Source organism: Herpailurus yagouaroundi, unplaced genomic scaffold (genome assembly GCF_014898765.1).
Source record: "Herpailurus yagouaroundi ecotype Mexico unplaced genomic scaffold, PumYag 163, whole genome shotgun sequence".
Classification (NCBI taxonomy): domain Eukaryota; kingdom Metazoa; phylum Chordata; class Mammalia; order Carnivora; family Felidae; genus Herpailurus; species Herpailurus yagouaroundi.
In genome coordinates this window covers 34,351,686-34,371,567 of record NW_024412404.1, presented here as the reverse complement: position 1 = coordinate 34,371,567, position 19,882 = coordinate 34,351,686, and the positions used below count along the sequence as shown (strand labels likewise).

Sequence of the window (19,882 nt, the reverse complement as noted above, 5' to 3'; positions counted from 1 at the left end):
CCAAGCAGAGCACAAACTCTGTCCCTTTCCACAGATTCCTAGGGCTAGGACTCATGTCTTTATCCAGAATAGCTGATCCTGGGGTCAGTCAGCCTCCCAAGGGCCAAATACCCTGGTTCAAAAGGCAAATTAGGCTAAAGATAAGTCCCTTCCTGGGTATTTGGAATCAGCAAACAGAGATGGAGCCAGCCAGCAGAGGAGCTGAAGGAGAAAGGACGCCTCAGGGTTGAGTTAGCTCCCTGGCAGGCAAAGTATGAGCCAGGCACACTTACGAGAGAGCAGAATGTGGAGGAGGACTTGCAAAGGGAAGGTTGTGTGAATGTTGAAGCAGGGGAGATGCCTGGGTCTGTGTTAGATCTTAAGCCACAGCTTCTTAATCTTGGTTGCACTTGGAAAGACCTGAGAAGCTTTAAAAATATGGTGGTAACTGGTTCTTACCCTGAGGGGTTCTAGTTAAATTCCACACTTGGGGTGTGGCCTGGTCATGAGGATGTTTAAAAGCTCCTTAGGTGACTCTTATATGCAGCCTGGGCTGCATATGGTCCGCTTCCCTTCCAGGTCACTTACACTACCCCCTCTTTACCTGTGGTGGCTGAGAGAGCAGTTCGCTCCTTATAGCAAGTCTAGGTGGAGCAGTGGCTCTGGGACATAGAGGTGCTGTGGATGGTCCTGTCCCCATAACTACATGTAGTAAGACTCTGCAATAATATGACTCAGATTTGACAACCATGCTCACAAAAGCAGCACCATAGAAGGGTTGGTGGGGACCAATGTACCATCTGAGTGAACTTGATACTCTGAGGCACAAATCAGAGATCTAGATCCCATAGGCTTGCCAAGCAGCCATCCTGTGGGTTGGTGTGGAGATAGTCTAGAATTTGCTCTTCACCTCTGGTCCTATGGGAACCTGTGAGGTCTCTGCCACTTCCTCTATTCTTAGGGAAGGAAAACATCAGGCATTTCCCCCTAGAGTTTTGGTAGAGGTGCACACAGGGATGTGTGTTGACCGATCTGACCTTGCCCCCAAAGGTAATGCACTTATATCTCTTAGTCATCACCCTCATGAATTCAGTAAGAAAGGGGACTGTAGGAGGAATGAGGAGGACTTTATTTCCTCTCTGCAACCAAGGGAGTGTATGTTTCCTTACAAGAAGGAGATTTAGGAAGACTGTACATACCAACTGTTAATTCCAGGCAGGCAATAGCTCATTCTTTAAATGATGGTTGTTGCCTTCATAATAGCCTATATTTCATAGATTCTTGCTGGATTATCTTATTTGGTCTTTGGAAAAACTCTGTGAAAGTGGTAGAGGAGATATTAATATCTGTTTGACAAGAGGAAACTGAGGATCAGAGGGCTGTGAAAAGCTTTGCTTAAGGTCATGAGGCCCAAGACTCCTTGTCCAGTGCCCTGGTATTGACACACCTGGTAGCCTGTCAGTATAGGGTCACATAATGACTTAATAGCTACATTCTGGCGGACAACCGTAACAACACTGTTCAGCTCATAGGGATTTAAGAAATACAATGAAACAATAATCCCCTTTTTAAAGGAACTAATTAATGTGAGTAGTCTCAAAGTGATATTAAAACCTTTTAAACCTGTATTTTTTTTTTCAAGTAAAGACTTTAAAACTTTTGAATGCAGTTTGGTGCATTCTGCTTATGAACACTATATGCTCATTGCAGAAATTCTGCAAAACACAGAAATGCTTAAAGGAAAAACGAAAGATTACATAATCATACTACCCAAAGATATTGATATGCATACATATGGTACATATTCTTTCTTTGCTTTTATTCTTAAAATGTTCTTTCCTACATAAAGATCAATGAACTATTACCTATATCTACCCCCTTAAAAATTTTTTTTTTAAACATTTGACTCCTTGATCCATTTGGGACTTACTTTTATGTATAATATGAGGTGAGATACTGCCTTGATTCTTTCCTAAATACTTACCCAAATTTACTCAAAACCTTTTATTGAATAATTAATGCTCTCTCCATTTGTGAGTGTTGCTTCCTTCAAAGTTCTGCTATTTTATTGGTTTCCCAAGAATCAAATGTTGGATTTATTTATTATTCCACTTGCTTTCTAATTTATTTTGTCTAATTATTATTTATTTTCTCTTGTTTCCTTAGGATATTTAGCTTAGTGCTCAATTCATATATGTTTATTCTTTCTGATTTAAAATGAAAATATTTAGAAATATGACTTTACTTCTGATAATCTTTTTTTAAATGAAATATATATTTTTTATTGATAACACATATCACATCACCATCAAGAATGCCGGACCTTGGAGAAGAGCACTTTATTTTTTTTTTCAATATATGAAGTTTATTGTCAAATTGGTTTCCATACAACACCCAGTGCTCATCCCAAAAGGTGCCCTCCTCAATACCCATCACCCACCCTCCCCTGCCTCCCACCCCCCGGTAATAATCTTTTCAAATTGCATATTTGATTTCCTCAAGCATTTAGAATAATATTCTTAAAATTCCCTATCAATGATAGTTTTTTTTAAAAAAGCTTTCATGATTTTATTGTTAATATCGCAGTGGGAACAGAGGATGGTATCTGAAAAGTATCTGCTAGCCTCAAGCTCCAGTTCCTCCCTCTGGTGCCTACATCCAACTGCTTAGATGGCAGGAGGGTGTGTGTGGGGGGGGTCGCATGTCTTCGCAAGCAATAAATTAACACCAAGGCCATAAAATTGTTAGGGGGTTCCTGGTTGAATTCAAAAGCTAGGACCAGAGCATTTAATTCAAAAGGAACAAAAAAGTGGGTGACAGGGTCAGCACGGAGCTCAGAGTCCTGAGGGAAACTGAGGTAACAACAGAGAAGTAAAGAAATGAGCAGAAGATCAGAGAATTAGGATCTAGCTACATTGGAAGAAGGTCAAGTTTCAGGCTGCCCAACGTCCAGCCTGGAGATGGAAGTCCGCAAGAGCAAAAGGACTGGGCGGACACATGTGTTGATGCCAAGACTAATGGGCCGCTGAAATGGTTTCCTGCCCTGGTTCCTCACCTCTCCAGGGACCGCAGGAGGAGCACACTGAAGAGGGAATCAGGAAGACTGGCTCTTAATTCCCAGAATTAACCATAAATACTCAGTGTGGCCTTGAGACTTCTCCTGGCTGTGTTGTCAAATGAGGGGGCAAGACAAGGTATTTTAGGTTGTTTCTAGCTTCAAATATATATGAATCTATGCTTGTAGCATTGTGGGCTTCATTCATGGAAGAGTAGGACTGGGCTCTGCATGGGGAGCTGCAGATAGCTGAATAGGAGGAGTAATCCTGCTCAGGAAATCTCCCCTAGTCTCCAACCAGACTGCTGATCTGGCCATGTGCCAGCATCCCCTGACTCTAATGATACCTACTACTTCAAATTCCCTCTAGTCACTTGTGATATCTCGATTACCATTAGAATTTTCATTCACACATGAGTGGCCTGCATTGTGTCTTCTAGGCCAGAGCAGATTCTTCTGGCTATTTGGGGCGGGGGGTGGGGGGGTGGTAGAGATGATTTAGGAGGGGTCTCCCATATAATGTCCCCTCAGTAAAGACTACTCTGCATGAAGAAGAAAAGAGTGAGCAGCCAGTACTTTCACTTGGAGATGGCATTAATCAGATATAGACTAGAGAATCTGGTTTCGAAGCTTGTAATTGTCACTTATTATGTACATGATACATAAAGTAGGTGAATCTGTTTCATCATCTGTCAAGATCAGAATTATGATAACAAAAAGACTTCCTGGAAGATTCTAAGAATTACATGAGAGAATGTACGTGAGCATGTCTCCAATGCTTCTGCCAGAGAATAATCAAAGAGCATAGACATAAAACATCAGATCTGGAAGAGCCGTTAGATATAGTGAAGAACCCTAGTTTTACTGCTAGGGAAACTGAGGTCTAGTGAGATCGTCACCTGTCCAAGAGAACTGTTATGGGCATCGTCCAAGGAATTAACCAGCCATGGGTAGTGTGTGTGACACAAAAACGCACAATTCCAGGCACATATGCAACATGTGTTATATATGCATATATAGGTAAACGAGAGATCAAGCCACACAGGCTATAAGCTGCTAGAAGATTTAAGGGCATAGCTGGAAAGCTTGCCAACTTGTTTAGAGCTCACTGCGCTTAAATGATTCAGCCCCTTCAGTTACTAATATTCTCCTTTATCTAAAAGAATAGGGCTGGTTGAATGATAATTAATGATAGGCTGATGATTCACTTTAGTTAAATGCATACATTCTAAGTGCATGTGCCATGTGAATAATTTACACTTGAATATTTAAAAATATGTTTTTAAGACAGGAAAGCATTAAAATGGGAAGCATCAAACATGAGCACATTATGTCACAGTTTTTTGGTTTTGGGGGTTTTTTGGTCTCTCATCCTTGCAAAACATTCTCAGTGCAATTCAGCTGACACTTAAGTAGACCACCACCTCTTCATCTGGATTGATAGGAAACAACCCTACTTTAGCTTCATGTAAATATGGTGGGAGGTGAGGGGCACTCCAGAGAGGTATGTAGTTTACGTCCTCCTTTTTTTTTTTTTTTAATGTTTATTTATTCTTGAGAGGGGGGAGAGGCACAGAGAGGGATACAGAGGATCCAAAGTGGGCACTGTGTTGACAGCAGAAAGTCCGATGCAGGGCTTGAACTCACGAACTGTGAGATCATGACCTGAGCAGAAGTTGGATACTTAACCAACTGAGCCACCCAGGTGCCCCCAATTCCTCTTTTTTAAGGTGAGAAAACAGGTCTCCATAAGTTAAGTGATTTACCTAAGGTCACATACATCTTTTATCAGTGGCAGGGCCAGGATTAGAATGTAGGTGTTAGAGTTGCAGGGATTCCCTTTGGAATATTCTTGGCATGCATACTAGCAAAGATTAGAGCATGGATCTACCTCATTGCTTTTATAGTCTATTACCTCTCATCCCAGGATAGTCAAACTTTTCCTTTCTAGGAGTTGGCATAACTAGTCAACAGCCCATCCTCCTGATGTGTGTAAATTCAGCGTGTATTGCCCTGGTCTTGAAGCACCAAGGAGAAGGGACTTAAATTTTAAGCCTATTCTGTGACAAGCCTCATCTTCAGCAGCTTGCCATCTATTAACTCATTTTAATCTTAAAATGAACACTTTAATTTAGGTTTTATATTCTCCTCTTAAAATATAAAGAAAAACCAAAGTGAGAGAGGTAAAGTAATTTGAAGCCTGTAACTGGCAGAGCTGGGATTCTGTGCTTAGACTGGTAATGGTCATAGGCAAGGCCACGCTTCCTCTTTTTAATCCCATCAGATCTGCCCACTTATCTGCTACAAATCTAGAACAGCCTTGCCCAGTTGTTCCCAGAGTATATTCCCTGAAATATGAGGCCTTTATAGGGTTGAGAGATTGTACATGAACAACAACAACAAAAATCCAAATAAGTCTGGGAAAAGTGAGTAAGTGAAGATAATTGAAGATAATCTTAATTACACTGATCTTTCTATCCTTAAACAGAGACTCTTCAAAAGGGAATGAAATATGCAATTTCCCAATTTTATTGATCATGGGACCCTTTTATCACTGAGCTTTATGTAAAACGAATATTCCACGGAACATACCCACAGAAATGTTGGATTAGCCATTTGGGAAATAGCTGTGATGGAACCTGCTCCAGACAAAAACGGTGAGAGTGTAGATTTAAGTTCAGGGGCATTTTTCCTTCAACATGCTGCAAGTGGTAATCTACTTCTTCAGGAAGATGGAGCACCCAATGGGAGGTGCCCAGAGAAGCTGTGTGTGCCAAGCTGCTTGACCAGGTGGACAGTGTGGCAGGGAGGCGTCCTCCCAGATCTCACACCCGATGAATCCACACTAACAAGATGGTCTGAGTTAGGCCTTCTATGGAGATAAATGGTTTCATGTATCCTCCAAGATGGAATTCTTTGTACCTGCCTAAGCACTGCTAGCAAGGCTTTCTAAAAGAGGGTGGGGTACAAATAATTAATCTAATAAATAATATGCATACCAAAGGCATAGATTCCCAATATCCTATGAGATGTTAAGAAAAGTGAAATGACATGAAATAATTCCAGAGGCTTTTCTAAGCCCAAGTGTCTTGTGAATAGTCAAGGTGGGGGTAAAATGTGCAGTTTCCCAAATTTATTTGAGCACAGACGCATTTCTTTCAGGACAGTTGTTCCACAGGACACGGGTTTAGAAAATGCTGGTCTAAGGCATAACTTTAAAGTGTATAAGTCATTTTTCATTTAATATTTTTTTCCTCTCTCTCTTTTTTTCAAGTAAGGAGACCAGAGCTTACACATACAAATGAGAGTTGAATCCTAGGGAAACGAGATGTTCTTGCCAGTAATGCTGCCACTCTTTCAAAGGGCTTTTGAAACTCCTTCTCATTAATTGTGTCCAGGAATCAGGACACATTCCCCTGAATACCCTCATTAATGGCAAAGGTTGACCCTTTGAGAGGGGGTTGGATTTTGGGAACAGAACTGTGCAAAGTCAAGCCCGGTGATTCGTGTTCAAGAGGAAGTAGACGAAAGTAATTAAAAGTGAGGACATGGATTTAAACTCCAGATGTGCCACTTAGGAAGGGTGAGACATTGAGGAGGTTACCAAAAACCCTTCTAGGACTCAGTGCTTCCTCTGTGGAATGGAGGTAATCATACCCCCTCATAGGGTTATTGTGATGATGCAGTTAAAAAGAGAGAGAGAGAGAGAGAGAGAGAGAGAGAGAGAGAGAGAGAGATTTATAAAGTGCTTAGCATCAGGCAATTCAAAAATGACAAACACCCCCTAAAAAGACTGCCTGGTTTTACTGCATGGCTTGTAAAGTGGCAGCAAAGACAATTCTCAGAGAAGGACCTAGAAATGCTTCACCATGGAAGCACAGAAGGGAGGAATCTATGACCTTCCACAGGAATTCGCTGCAACTCCAGAGTTATTTGTACATACAAATTCTTGTCTGTTTATTTTTTTTAAAGGCTCGTTGCTTTTTAATCACACCTGACACAGGCAAACACTTGCCATCTCGCCATGCAAACAGGCACAATTCCTTTCTAGTCCCTGCCCATGGGAGGGATAGTGAAATATTGTTTTATCATCAGCCACCATGAGAAATTGAGAACTACATTATTATTTTAATAATGATTCTATAATAGTCAATTCCATATTATGAAGCTCTTCCATTTAACAATCCAATTTACTGGTTTGTTAGAACTGATACAATAAATTTTGTCCATTTCTTTAACAAGACCACTTTCTATATTATAATTTAAAGTAACTCTATTTGTAGAATAGAACAGAATACAATAGAATTGTTTTAAGCCAGGAAGACGCCTTAGTTAATTGAATGTAAAGGTTTCAAAATGTCAACTTACATTTTATTTGGTGTTTATCCTTTAAAAAAAATCTGCTTCCATATTTTTGCCTTTTCCTGAAAATAAGGAAAATATGACCCCATGTTCATGTACCATATTCTCATCAGCAATAATCAGTTGGAGCAGAGGATGTCATTTTTAGGTAAGGCATGCCTTCTCTGGTTTACCCCAGTCACTACCAGGCCCTAAGGTCTTATACCCAGCTGATTCCTTAATTTATGCTACCACCCAACCCCCACTGGCATTTGAGTTTGAGAACCATAATTGGTCTATCTCTGGTATTCTCTACATATAAAATCTGAGGCCCATGGACATTTTGTGACCAACCCAAGTTCAGAAAGCCCATTAATGGCTGAACTGGATTTGAAACAAATGTCTTCTAGCGCAGACTTCTTTCTATCCTGTTACAGAACCACTCATCTGAATACTGGTCAGTGTTCATTATTTTGAACGAAATCATGTTTTACAAAATGTGGTGCATTTTTTTCATGAGGAGGAAGTGAGAACATTCTGCTTCCTCTCTGTCCCTGACCCCAAGAAAGGTAAATAGTTTATGTTTTCTGTCAGAAGTATCTGAAGGAAAGATTTCTTAGCAGGTTCTGATGGAGACCTACGCGTAGAACAACAAAATTTTGAATCTAGGATCCTAAGCAAACCCAGCCCATACAATTGGATGCTAATCTGATGTTGTGGTCAGTCAAATTAAAGTGATTTTCAGTGCTCGCTTCAGCCCCATATATACTAAAGTGATTTTCAAAAACTATAATAAAAGCTAACATTTAATATTGACTTACAGGCACAGTGCCAAGTACTTTATTTTTCTTGAATGAAATTTTTTTTGCTTTATTGCTTCATTTAATCTTTACTGTGATCCTGTGCAATCTATGATTAGTCCCCATTTTGCAGATGCAGATAATGAGGCTTGATAAAACTTGCCCCAACTCATAGAACTACTAAGCAACAGAGTGGAAACTGAACCCATGTTTATTTCACCATAAAACCTGTGTTCTTTGCTACTTGCCACATTGCCAGCTCTCCAGGGTTAGCCATTTGGATATCACAGCTGTCACCACAAAGCCCCTTCAATCATTCTGTAGCCTATATCTCAACAGTTGGCACAAGTCACCATCATCACCAATCAACTGGATATCATTTTGAACAAAATGAGAAAGCCAATCAAGACTGGCTTACAATAGGGGCACCCGGGTGGCTCAGTCAGTTGAGCATCCAACTTTGGCTCAGGTCCTGATCTCATGGGTCAGGTCATCTCATGGTTTGTGAGTTCATGTCCTGCATCAGGCTCTGTGCTGACAGCTCGGAGCCTGGAGCCTGCTTCTGATTCTGTGTCTCCCTCTCTCTCTGCCCCTCCCCTGCTCACATACTGTCTCTCTCTCTCTCTCTCTCTCTCTCTCTCTCTCTCTCTCTCTCTCAAAAATAAATAAACATTAAAAAAAAATTTTTTTTAATTTTTTTTTTCAACGTTTATTTATTTTTGGGACAGAGAGAGACAGAGCATGAACGGGGGAGGGGCAGAGAGAGAGGGAGACACAGAATCGGAAACAGGCTCCAGGCTCTGAGCCATCAGCCCAGAGCCTGACGCAGGGCTCGAACTCACGGACCGTGAGATCGTGACCTGGCTGAAGTCGGACGCTTAACCGACTGCGCCACCCAGGCGCCCCTCATCTTCATACTCTTTAAGCTTAAGCAACATTTCCCTTTGGATGTCTTGTTGGACAGGAGAATGGGGGAATTTTACCCTTCACAAGAGAGAAGCTAGTTGACCTCCAGAATCAATAGAGAACCTGGGAGAAATATTTGATTTCTTACATGTCAAAGGCCTAGTAGAAGTCCAAGTGGGACAGAAGAGACTCAGGCAGTGCATCTCAGGAAAGGCTTTGAAAGCTTTGCCTTTTATGCTCTGGTATACTGGAAATCTCTGGTGAAGTTTAACATCATAACACCATGCTTTTTTCCTTTCCTTTTTTTTTTTTAAAGTATAATTTATATGTACAAATAATACACCTGACACAGAAGAGAGGATTGGAACAGCCCAGGAGCAGGTGTGAAGAGACGGGGCGGGGGGGGGGGGGTGGGAAGCATAAAGAAAGTGAAGAGGCAGAGAACAGGGAGGACGGGGTCTCCAGGTAAACTTCTACTGGCCCTGGCCTCTCCTGGGGAAGAGGATGTGGCCGTGCCTCGCAGTCTGCCTTCCACTATTTTGTTCTGGTCTCAAAGGCAAGGTAGTTTCTTGACTAGACTCTCTGCCTGACCCACTCAAATTTAGTCTATATCTAGGTCTTCAGGAGGGAGGAGGGTAGAAGTCCTCCAGTAACCTGAACCTCAGAGCCAGGGGCTCCCCACATTGTGTTCTATCCCACACTTTCTAGGTCAACCTGGGTCCCTAGGACAGATTGGGGAGCTTCTCTTTGGCTTGAGAGAATATCACCCAACCATTACTCTCTTTGTAGGAACAGTCCTTGGTTCCTAGGGAAGGGGGACGATTCCCAACTTAAGATGCCAATATGCAGGAGGGAACTGACAGGGTGCCTGGGTGGCTCAGTTGGTTGAGCTTTGGCCTCAGCTCAGGTTATGATCTCGCAGTTTGTGAGTTCAAGCTCTGCGTTGGGCTCTGTGCTGACAGCTCAGAGCCTGGAGCCTGTTTCAGATTCTGTGTCTCCCTCTCTCTCCGCTCCTCCCCCGCTCGTGCTCTGTCTCTGTCTCTCTCAAAAATAAACATTAAAAAAATTTTTTTTAAAAAAGGAGGGAACTGAGTTGGTGAACAACACCTTTATTCTGAGGCTGAAGAAAATCTCTTCACTTTTTTTTCTTTTTTGGTTCAGTTCACTTTCTAGCTCTCCACACAATTAGCTCATGTGAAATCTGATAGGGTACACCAAACATGAAAAAGGATGTGACTATCTACTGATAGGAAAGCAAGAGTATTAAGCATAAAATCTGTGAAAATATGGATTGAATCCAACAAATAACATGCTTAGTCCAGACTTATAACATCTGGGCTCTTTTGTAGGACCTTGGCTATTGATAACCCTCCATGATGTCCAGAGACATGGGGCAGATACAAGCACAAAGAACTCTAGTAAGTGACAGGAAGAACGAGAGACATCTGTAAAATCTATAGAGCTTGAGAAAATAGAGGTCAGGGAATGAGGTACTTCAGTCTGGTATAAATGGAGCCAAGGGAGAGAGAATGTGTGTGTGTGTGTGTGTGTGTGTGTGTGTGTGTGGTGTCAATATTATGAGAGATGACCCTGGACCAATAGCCAAATTCTATTAATACCAATTCAGATGTTCAGTCTTTCTCTGTTTCTAGGGAAACATTAAACATTTCCAAGCACAAGTCTGACTTGATGAGATCTGTGTTTCAGGAAAGTAACACTAATGGCAGAGGGTTAAATAGGCATCCAGTGCACAAACTCCCACAGTGGCCTGAGGGGTGAATTGCAGCCTCATTCAGGGCCATGGCCCTGGGGTGAAGAAGAGGTGGCAGGATCTCATCCTGTTTGAGAGAGGACTTGTCTGGTTGGAAGTGGATAGTGAGGGATAAGGGGCTGGTAACTCCTAAGTTTCTTGCTTGAATAATTGAAAGGATGAAATACACTTTCAGAGAAAACATTGGTTGTACAGGGTCAGCTTGCAGTCACGACAATTAATTAATTAAAAAGCTCAAAATCAGATCTATGGGTCCTTAGGCAAGTTGTAGACAGAACAACCTAGTTAGCTGGCTAAAATTTTTACTTCTTGGTCTATTGTGGGGGGGAGGGGCATCAGCTGGGCATAAACCAAAACAGGCTCATACACAGCCAGCAAATAATTCCTCTAAAAGCCCTCTTAGCTTTTAGGTCTGGCTTGAGTACTCATCAAAGAGTGCTACATATGGGGTGCCCGGGTGGCTCAGTCGTTAAGCACCCAGCCAGGTCACGATCTCATGGCTGGTGAGTTTGAGCCCAGTGTCAGGCTCTGTGCTGACAGCTCAGAGCCTGGTGCCTGCTTCGGATTCTGTCTCTCTCTCTGCCCCTCCCCTGCTTGTGCTCTGTCTCTCTCTCTCTCCCTCTCTTTCTCAAAAACAAATAATCATTAAAAAAAAATAAAAAAAGAGAGTGGTACATTTTTCTTAATCTTGTAACCTAAGGATGAAAGGGGGCTGATCACTGCAAAGAAGAGATAGGCCATGGATATATTTTCCCAGACAAAGAATATTTTGAAGGATTAAATGATAAAACCTTAATAAGGATGGACTTATTATTTACCTTGTTCACGGTATTTGCTTTTTCCTTATTTAGTTTTTTTTACTTCTTATGGACTATGTACTTGTGTGCTGATTGTGGATTAAGAAAAGAAATAGTGATTTTTTTGATATCTTCTCCCCCACAAGGATCAATTCTATTGCTTCAAACAAGATCAAATCTCATTGGAATAAATAGAATTTTTTTCTGACCACACTGAATTCTTATATATATAGCATGACACTAAAATCAACCCTGTAATTTATTCCCTGCATATAGCACTCTCGTAAGAATTGGAGGGATTTAGTTTATTAAACATTTTATAAATGAATGGAAATGTGGCCACATTTTATACTCTTCAGTTAGAATTTTACTTCTGGAATGAGCCTTTATCATTGGGGATTTCAGTCTATAATTGAGAAGAACAGGGCTTTAATGTGTGAAAACACATTTCTGTAAATTGCATTCACTCCAAGCACTGTTCTCCACCGCTGAAATCAAACCCAAGTGAATAATCATTCTCCTTGGTTATGCTTCGTGACTGGCCCTATGGAAAACATGAATGAAATTGCATTTTCTTAGGCAAAGTTTTGTTATTGTTGCTGCTTAAAACCGTAAATAAGACATTTTTAAAATGTTTTGTACAACTAATTTGATGATTTTCTTTCTTTTTTTTTTTGTGTGTGTGATAATTCTATTCTTTCTCTCCTCTCTACAGAGTCTGGGCTCTTGCTGCTCTTGCTCTCCAATGCACACTGCCAGCCATGGCCTACCAGGATCTTTTCCCCCAAAACACGGTATGCAACTTAAGGAGGCACTGCGTCCGTTTCCCTCACTACCCGGAGCTGACATTTCAAAAAGTACTTCTCATCATGCTTCTGCAGAAGGTCTGAAAAAGCCATAACAAAATTATCAGATTGTTAGCGTGGATGATGGGAATGGGTCATTTCTTTTCCCTTTTCAAAAACAGAGCAAGAAACCAACTGTGTTTGTGTGTCAATCAAGCAGAACTGAGTCTGAAGTTTGCATCTTCACAGGATATGACAGGTCAGTCCACAGTCACAAATGCTTTAGAATTCATTGCAAAACACAAGCAATGGCTGGTGTGATCCAGGCCTCGTTTGATGGCAAAAGTCATGCAAAGGCAAATTCAGGCCCCTTTGTCTTCATGTTCCACGGGGAGTTGGCAGCCCACATGGGTTTTTCAGGGCACTGGATGGCCCTACCCCATAGGAGAACTCTTCCTGTCTGTGAACCTAGTCCCATCAATGTTATGATTATGGCACAATTCGTATTTGGAGCCTTAGAATTTATTTCCTCCTCAGTGAAAATCAGCCTATTAGACCCTTTCCTGAGGAGCAGGAAGCAGAGAACATTGGGCAGGAAGAATAGGGAGCAAAATCTTTAGGAAACAGGGTCCTGAGATCAGAGACAAACTTTGACACCTGACATTTTTGCATAAGCTCTGCCCTGGCACAAATCTGCCATGTTGAGGTTAGCCAATGTGAGTTAAGTAAGGACATACCGGGCAAGAATCACTCGCCCTTTTGTTATTTCTGAAACCTGAACTGCTTTTAGAAATAAGGGCTGGAATGTTCCATAGGAACTCAGAGCATGGGACACAGGGGCATGGCACACACTCGGTGTGGGCTATTTAAAAACCAGTTCCTTGGCTTCCCTCTGTGATTCTAAATACGTGGAATCACATTACCCCGCAGCAGCCGGTAACTATTCCTATAACACTGTCCGGCATCTGTGCCTGTGAGGCTGGTCCTCCACCAAAAACAAAGTAGGGGCGTTCTGACTGATGGGGTTGCTCTATCCAGGTTTTCTGTGTCACAGCTAATGTCTATTTAGTGTTGGAATATTAGTATGTGTTGACCGACCCTTCTTGAGTTTTAAGGACTGATCTATTTAACTATCCTGGGGGTAAGGAGGTGCCTCAGCTCATCAAAAGGATGCTTTTTAAATGAGCCATTTATTTATTTAACAAGTGGACAACAGAAGCACAATGTATCGCGTTTTCAGATACAACCAATTCTTACGCTATAGAAGGATTCCAGCACTGGAGACTTTGCCTCTTCATGTGCTCTTTGCCTGACTCTTTTTTGGGTCTGTTTGATGTGTAAACACTTCCTCTAATCACACCACTAGCCATCAATCAGGTAAATCCCTTAAGAATATCCTACTCAATTGTGTATCACTCAAAGACATTAGCTGGTAGAAAGACATTAGCCAACATTGTTACATAATGTCATAACACCTGATCGGGGTTGTGAATCAATGACATAGACAAACCAGTTTTGGGATTTCATATAGATAAAGCAATATATTAACAGATTTAACCGAGTTTTTTTTTTTTTAGCTTTATAGCTTTATGTAAAAAATTAAACCTCCACCTTTTGTAAAATGTGTAAACAATTTTTCATACCTGATGCCAAGCATTTTATCTACTTAAATCTTGATTATCTCTGGTAACACTCCTTCAATGCATTATCACCTCCATTTTACAGATGAGGAGACTGAGGCTCAGAGAGATTTAGTCATTTGCACAAGATTCCATGTCTAGTTTCTAACGAATAGTGGGGTTAGATTTACACAGGTCTCTCCAATTTCAAATCATGCTGTTTGTCTCTCTCTCTATAACTTAAAACAGCCAAGATGGCCAATTAAGGCAAGAAAACAAAAAACAAGCAAGCAAAAAACTTGGGTCCTGAATCATGCAGTTCAGATAGCCAAAACTCAGTTGACTGACAATTGGCTAAATTTCCTCCTGGACCCATGTCACTACAACTCTAATCTGTTGCCTGATACCTGAGTACCAGGGGACCTCTTGACCCTCATGTGGTCCTGCTCTAAGGACTAGCACTCCAATGGCCCCAACATTACACGTCCGAACAAATTATACATGTGATATTGTGCCTGCGGAGAAATCTGATTTCTTAGTCGAATATTGTTTTTTGACTGTTTCGAGACATAGACTGAATATGTGGTTCCCTCGTGGCTAACTCAAAACATACAGCAAAGACTAATCCTTTGCACTATCCTATATTAATATTTTCCTTCCCTCCTTGTAAGTTATAAATTACAGGAGATTAGAAAACAATCTCACGAGAGTTAATATATTAAGGAGTTACCTCGAAGGAACCCGGATTTGTTTTTCCCCACATGGTAAATCATACAGGGTAGCAGCCAGCCCCAGATCCCTGGGAGACAACATCTTGAGCGCATATGTTACGCAGGGTTCTGTATGGACTAATTCAAAAACTCCAGGGCGAAATAAGCAAAGTTCCCAAGTCAAAAATGAAAGTAAAATAGTGGCATGGAATTGGGATCATTGTTGCAAACATTCCAACAACTTCATAAATAGCCATGAAAGTAGACAGCATTACAGGTTAGCAAATGTACCCTTGCAAGAAACAACCTGCACTGCCCATGTCAAGTCGCAAACAAACCCAGCTACCTCTTACTTTACTGATATTCTTTTTCTTTCCAGAAACACAGTCACATTTGACAAAATTAATACTGAGATCGCTTTACTAGAGGGCTTATCCAAATATATGCTATATTAAAAATAGTCATGATATAAATATTTCTCACAAGAGCTGCAGCGATGGTGTGAATAAAAAACTCCCTTCTGAGATTTCAGTAAAACCAGATCTCACAAAGGATCTGAAAGAAAACAAACAAAAAACAAACAGACACACAGACACAAAGAGACACACACACACAGAACAAACCTTATGTTAATCCGGTTTAGCAAAACAGTCACTATTTTGACACTATTTTATGAAGTACGATACTGTTCCTTCCCAGATGAAGTAGGAGAGATGAATCGGCTACAGGTTTCCCACAATAATGTTCAGGGGTTGGGGGGTCTCTAAGCAGGTTCCATAGCAGCTAATAAAAATCAAAATTTCTAAATGCAGCAAAATGTTAGCATTGTCAAATGGCCAAGCACGCAAGAGGAATTTCTCTCTCCATGCCCTCCTACCGATACATACAGAAAGCCCCAAATACATCGGCTGGAATTTTTAAATCGTAAATTAGATATCAAAATGCTTACGGGCCTTACAATGAGATAACATCAGGAGGAACGGTGCGTGGAATGGATCTGGCATTCTCACATAAAGCATTATCTTTGGTACAAGTACACACGGCAGGGCATTTTGGCTTCGCTGGTTTCTTCCCCTCAGTCAGCAAAAGCGCAGATAAGAGACATAGGAAATAAGCGATTCTTTTCAGGGGGATGCAGGCATTTCCCATCCTTTGGCTTCTCTCTGATTCCATGCAGTCGAAAAAATATCCCCAAACATGAACAGGGCTTCTGGAATTCAGCTGGTGATTGTCTTGCTCTGAGACCAGGTCACACAGGAGTCCACCCTTTTCCTTTGCCTCTCTGTATCTCTGCTTTTCAAACCGGGGACCTGCAGCTGATTCGTGAGCTGCTCTTCGCTCCAGCAATGCGCTGCTCCGGGAAGAGACCTGTGAGGTGCTGTGTGATGGGAGGGACCCAACGGCTGGAGGAGAGAGCCGACTTGCATCACCACGAGAACACTGAGCACAGACCAGCCTTCAAAGGCAAAGTGAAGTGATGTAACAGAAAATAAACAGCGTTCCGCTTGCACGGGGAGGCTCTTTAATTGTTACCAAAAATAGGATGGCTTTCTGTCTTATTAGTGGGTGGGTGGGTGGGAGCAGTCATCTTGTATCAGATCTCGGCAGTCTCAGAAACCTCTGGGAATTTGCTTTGCATGTAGCAAACCAAAAACTCGCTTTGGAGCCAGCCCTGGCTGGAAAAATGAAGTTAAATGAAACTCTCTCCCTCTGCAGCATTTTTGCTGAATCCACCTGACTGATGCCATCGTTGAAAGACAAATGAGAACACATGGAGAATGTGACTTTCAGGGAATGAATGTGAGTAAATACTTTCCTGACACTTATCAACAGTTATGAATTATTGGTTATCATAATACCTCCCTCCCCCCCATATGTAAGCCATCCTCTCCTTCCCCAATGAGGTGTGGAGATGGCAGTGTGGACTGCCTCTGTGCATAATCCACTTTCCTCATTTCTCACTCCCCCTGTGTTAGTAGTGGAACCAGAAGCCTGAAAGAGCTCCCTGCCAGCAGGAGGCAGCCAACTTTGGCTTCTCAGGGCCCTGAAAAGATCCTGGTTTAGCCCAGGAGGCTCAGACAGGGTGGAGGAAGCACTGGACTAAGAGCCGGAGACCTGGTGTTGAGGTCCCAGTTCTGCCACAAACTAGCTATTATCCCTGCATCTGTTCCCCTGCCTGTGAAATGAGGATGGTCGCCAAGGTGTTCCATAAATATTGTGAACATTAAATCAAAACGGTAGGCTACGTTACTGTCACATTTGATGGAAAAGAGAATGTACCCTTGGAATAGGAAATTAATTTAAAGAAGAAAAAAAAAAAAAACCCCAACAGTCCTTGACATTGGGATAGGGCGGTATAGTCCAAGAGGGTGGGAAGACACTTAGCTTGGAGGACACGTTGGAAAATAAACTGTGGGTCCTCTTACCATGCTGAAGTCGGCTATCCCTAGAGCTGGCACAGCTGGCCAGGGGATGTCAGTCTGCAATCCTTTCTCCTGCTCAGCTTCTTAGCGGAGAAATGTTCTTAGGAACATTTGAGCAAAGGTGTGATTATGACATAAACTCAACCTCTATGGGAGCTTGATGCATTGTCAGTTTACCCAGCCCCCCTTTCCCTCGCATCACATGCTCATGCCTATCACTTGTTTAATCTCTATAAACTCTGGAGGCGGGAGGAGGGGGGGGGAGGGGGGAGGGGGGGTGGAGCAGCAAAGGCATGTTCATTCTTGTAGCTGATTTCTGTCTGTTTACCCAGAAGACCGTAAGCTTCATGAAGGGAGGCACCCTGCAGTGAACCCAGTGCCTGGACAGCGTTGTGCACGCAGTGTGCAAAAAGTAAGCCTTCTAGAGCCACAACGGAGCAGAGAAGCTATTCATGGTCAGGACATGCTCATCCAAAGAAATGTCACATCACATCTCAGAGTTACAATAGAGGGATCTGATCTCATCAAGGGAGTCTGGGGACAGTTCCCTGAAGAAGTAATGATTAAACTGAGTTCCCAGGTAAGGGGGAATGAAAGAGAGAGTGGGAGCATTCTAGGTAGGGCAAACAGACACAAGGGCCTGGCCTCCCCCAAGGGAGCAGTGGACACCCCTCCAGTGTTTTAGGAGTGATTTAATCTGGTTTGTGCTTCAAAAGGACCAGTAGATTATTATCATTCAGCCAGTTTTTGAGGGTATATAAATATGTTGCATTTTTACAGAAAAGGAAAAAAAAAACCCTCAATCCAAGATAAGTAATGATTTTAGAATAGATTCTACTAATGTTTCACTGTCAAAGTCTCTGTAGGGAGGGAGGGAGGGAGGGAGGGAGGGAGTATATGAGAGTGTTTTTAGACTGTGACCCACGGGCAAGCCCTACTTGAAATGGTAAAAGTGTCACTTAAAAGTTGGCTGCAAGCCAGATTTTTGTAAATTGCATCCTGCTTCAAGTGCACAGTGGAAATTTGCTCCATAAAAATAATTATGTGGTAAAAATTTTATAGAGGATTGTTTTTATTCTTACCACCCATCCCCTAACTTATCTGACTTGTAAATGATGCATTTTGTAATTATAAAATAAAGACCCAGAGAACTTTCAGGAACCTTGGGGTTCTCAGATTCGATCTCCAAAATGTTATAGATGAGGAAACTGAGTTACTGAGAGGTCATTCGGACGGTTAGGAGCAGAGCCACCACTCTGTATGGGGTGACACCATCACAGATACCTGGTTAAACTGATCGATGCGGTTAAACAGGGTCATTCGCTCCCTGTGTTTCCCCGTCAAATGTATCAAATTATCAAGATTGCTTGATCAGACCTTGGCTTTGTACTCTTTAGACATGGTCAAAGAAAGTGTGAGCAGTCTTTTATTTTTGACTTGAGTAAGCCAGAAGGGCAAATGGATGAGGGAAAGAAATCATATCCATAACTTCACTTTGCCGCTATATGTATCTGGTGGCTAAGTTTGTCAGCTCAAGTGGAAAAAGGACCATGGGGAGGGGAGTGGGGACTCTAAGGACAAATTACAATGGGCATTCTGAAAAGACAGTAACTTTTTCTTTTTCTATGGCATTTAAAGTCCAGACTTGAATTCCCTATTCAATGAAAACACCCACTAACCCACTAAGATCAGGCAAAATGTTAACCCTGTCATGTAGATTGCAATTGCCTTTTAGGAAAGACAAAGTCCTGACTGAAGGATTGGATCTGAGGAGGGGGCTAGGGAGAGCAGTTTACCATGTTGAAGTCTTAGGGGGCCTGGCAAGGGGGCTCTTATTGCTGATGACACTTCCCCCTTCTCCAGGAAGCCCTGGTTGGGCTCAGAGAGTTGTGGGAATCAGGAGGATGGAGGCTTAGGAGTTTCCACAAACTCAGACACCTTTAGATAAGGTTTGATAAGCCACCTGTGGATTGCGGTGGGGACCCTGGGAGATTGGCCTAGAAAGGATGAAAGCAGAGCTGGCAGGAGGCCCAGGGGGTCTGGGAGGCCAGGCTGAGGAAGGCTCGATGCCAGGCCCAGCCTGGAGGAGTAGCTGAGTGGGTCCAGGGCTGGCTCTGCGTTTTGCCAGCCGTGTGACTACAGGCTACAATTTAAGCTTTCTAAGCTATAGTTTTCTCCTCTGTAAAATGAGGATAATAATAATATACATCACACAGAATTGTTGGCAGAATTAAATCCAGTAATGTATCCAAAGTGTTTAGTATGGGATACATGGGAAAGATTTGTCATCATCATCATCGTTGCTGCAACAGGACTTGAACTCTGAACATGTGACTCCTGATACCTGGGAAGCAAAGCTCTCAAATAAAAATGGGTTTATCTTAAGTCTGTATTCACTCTAGGAAGCAGGCACTTCTGGGCAGGATGACAGACTGTGGCCTTGCCAAGAGTCTATTTGCATAAAGCAACCAAGGATCCTCCTGGGAAAGAAAGAACTCACCAATTTGGGTGAGACTACGACATCGAAACTCAGTCCAAGGACAAGGTCCAGAGCTGGAGAAAAAGAAGGTGCTTCTAAATACGGGACAAAGATTGTTTTCAGCCTCCTGCCCTTGAACGTGTGTAAGTTAGAAGGGGTAAGAGGAATCTGCTTGGGATCCCTGTCACAGAGGGGGTTCTCTCTAGTTTAGTGGGCA

At 42.2% G+C, this 19,882-nt stretch overlaps 1 protein-coding gene across 4 annotated transcripts in view; it reads right to left on the bottom strand.

Annotated features, from left to right (window-relative positions):
- Positions 1-16,177, bottom strand: part of LGI1 (leucine rich glioma inactivated 1) — a 39,225-nt gene extending 23,048 nt beyond the window's left edge. Inside the window, exons 1-2 of one of the 4 annotated variants that reach the window (XM_040485897.1) lie at positions 15,722-16,177; positions 15,247-15,318 (exon numbers count right to left, since the gene is read on the bottom strand). In XM_040485897.1, coding sequence (XP_040341831.1) covers positions 15,247-15,318; positions 15,722-15,936 — 287 coding nt within the window. In that variant the 5' untranslated portion in view covers positions 15,937-16,177. The remainder of the gene's footprint in view (positions 1-15,246; positions 15,319-15,721) is intronic. The other 3 variants (XM_040485895.1, XM_040485898.1, XM_040485896.1) reach the window with 3 other exon arrangements.
- Positions 16,178-19,882: the final 3,705 nt, after the last annotated feature.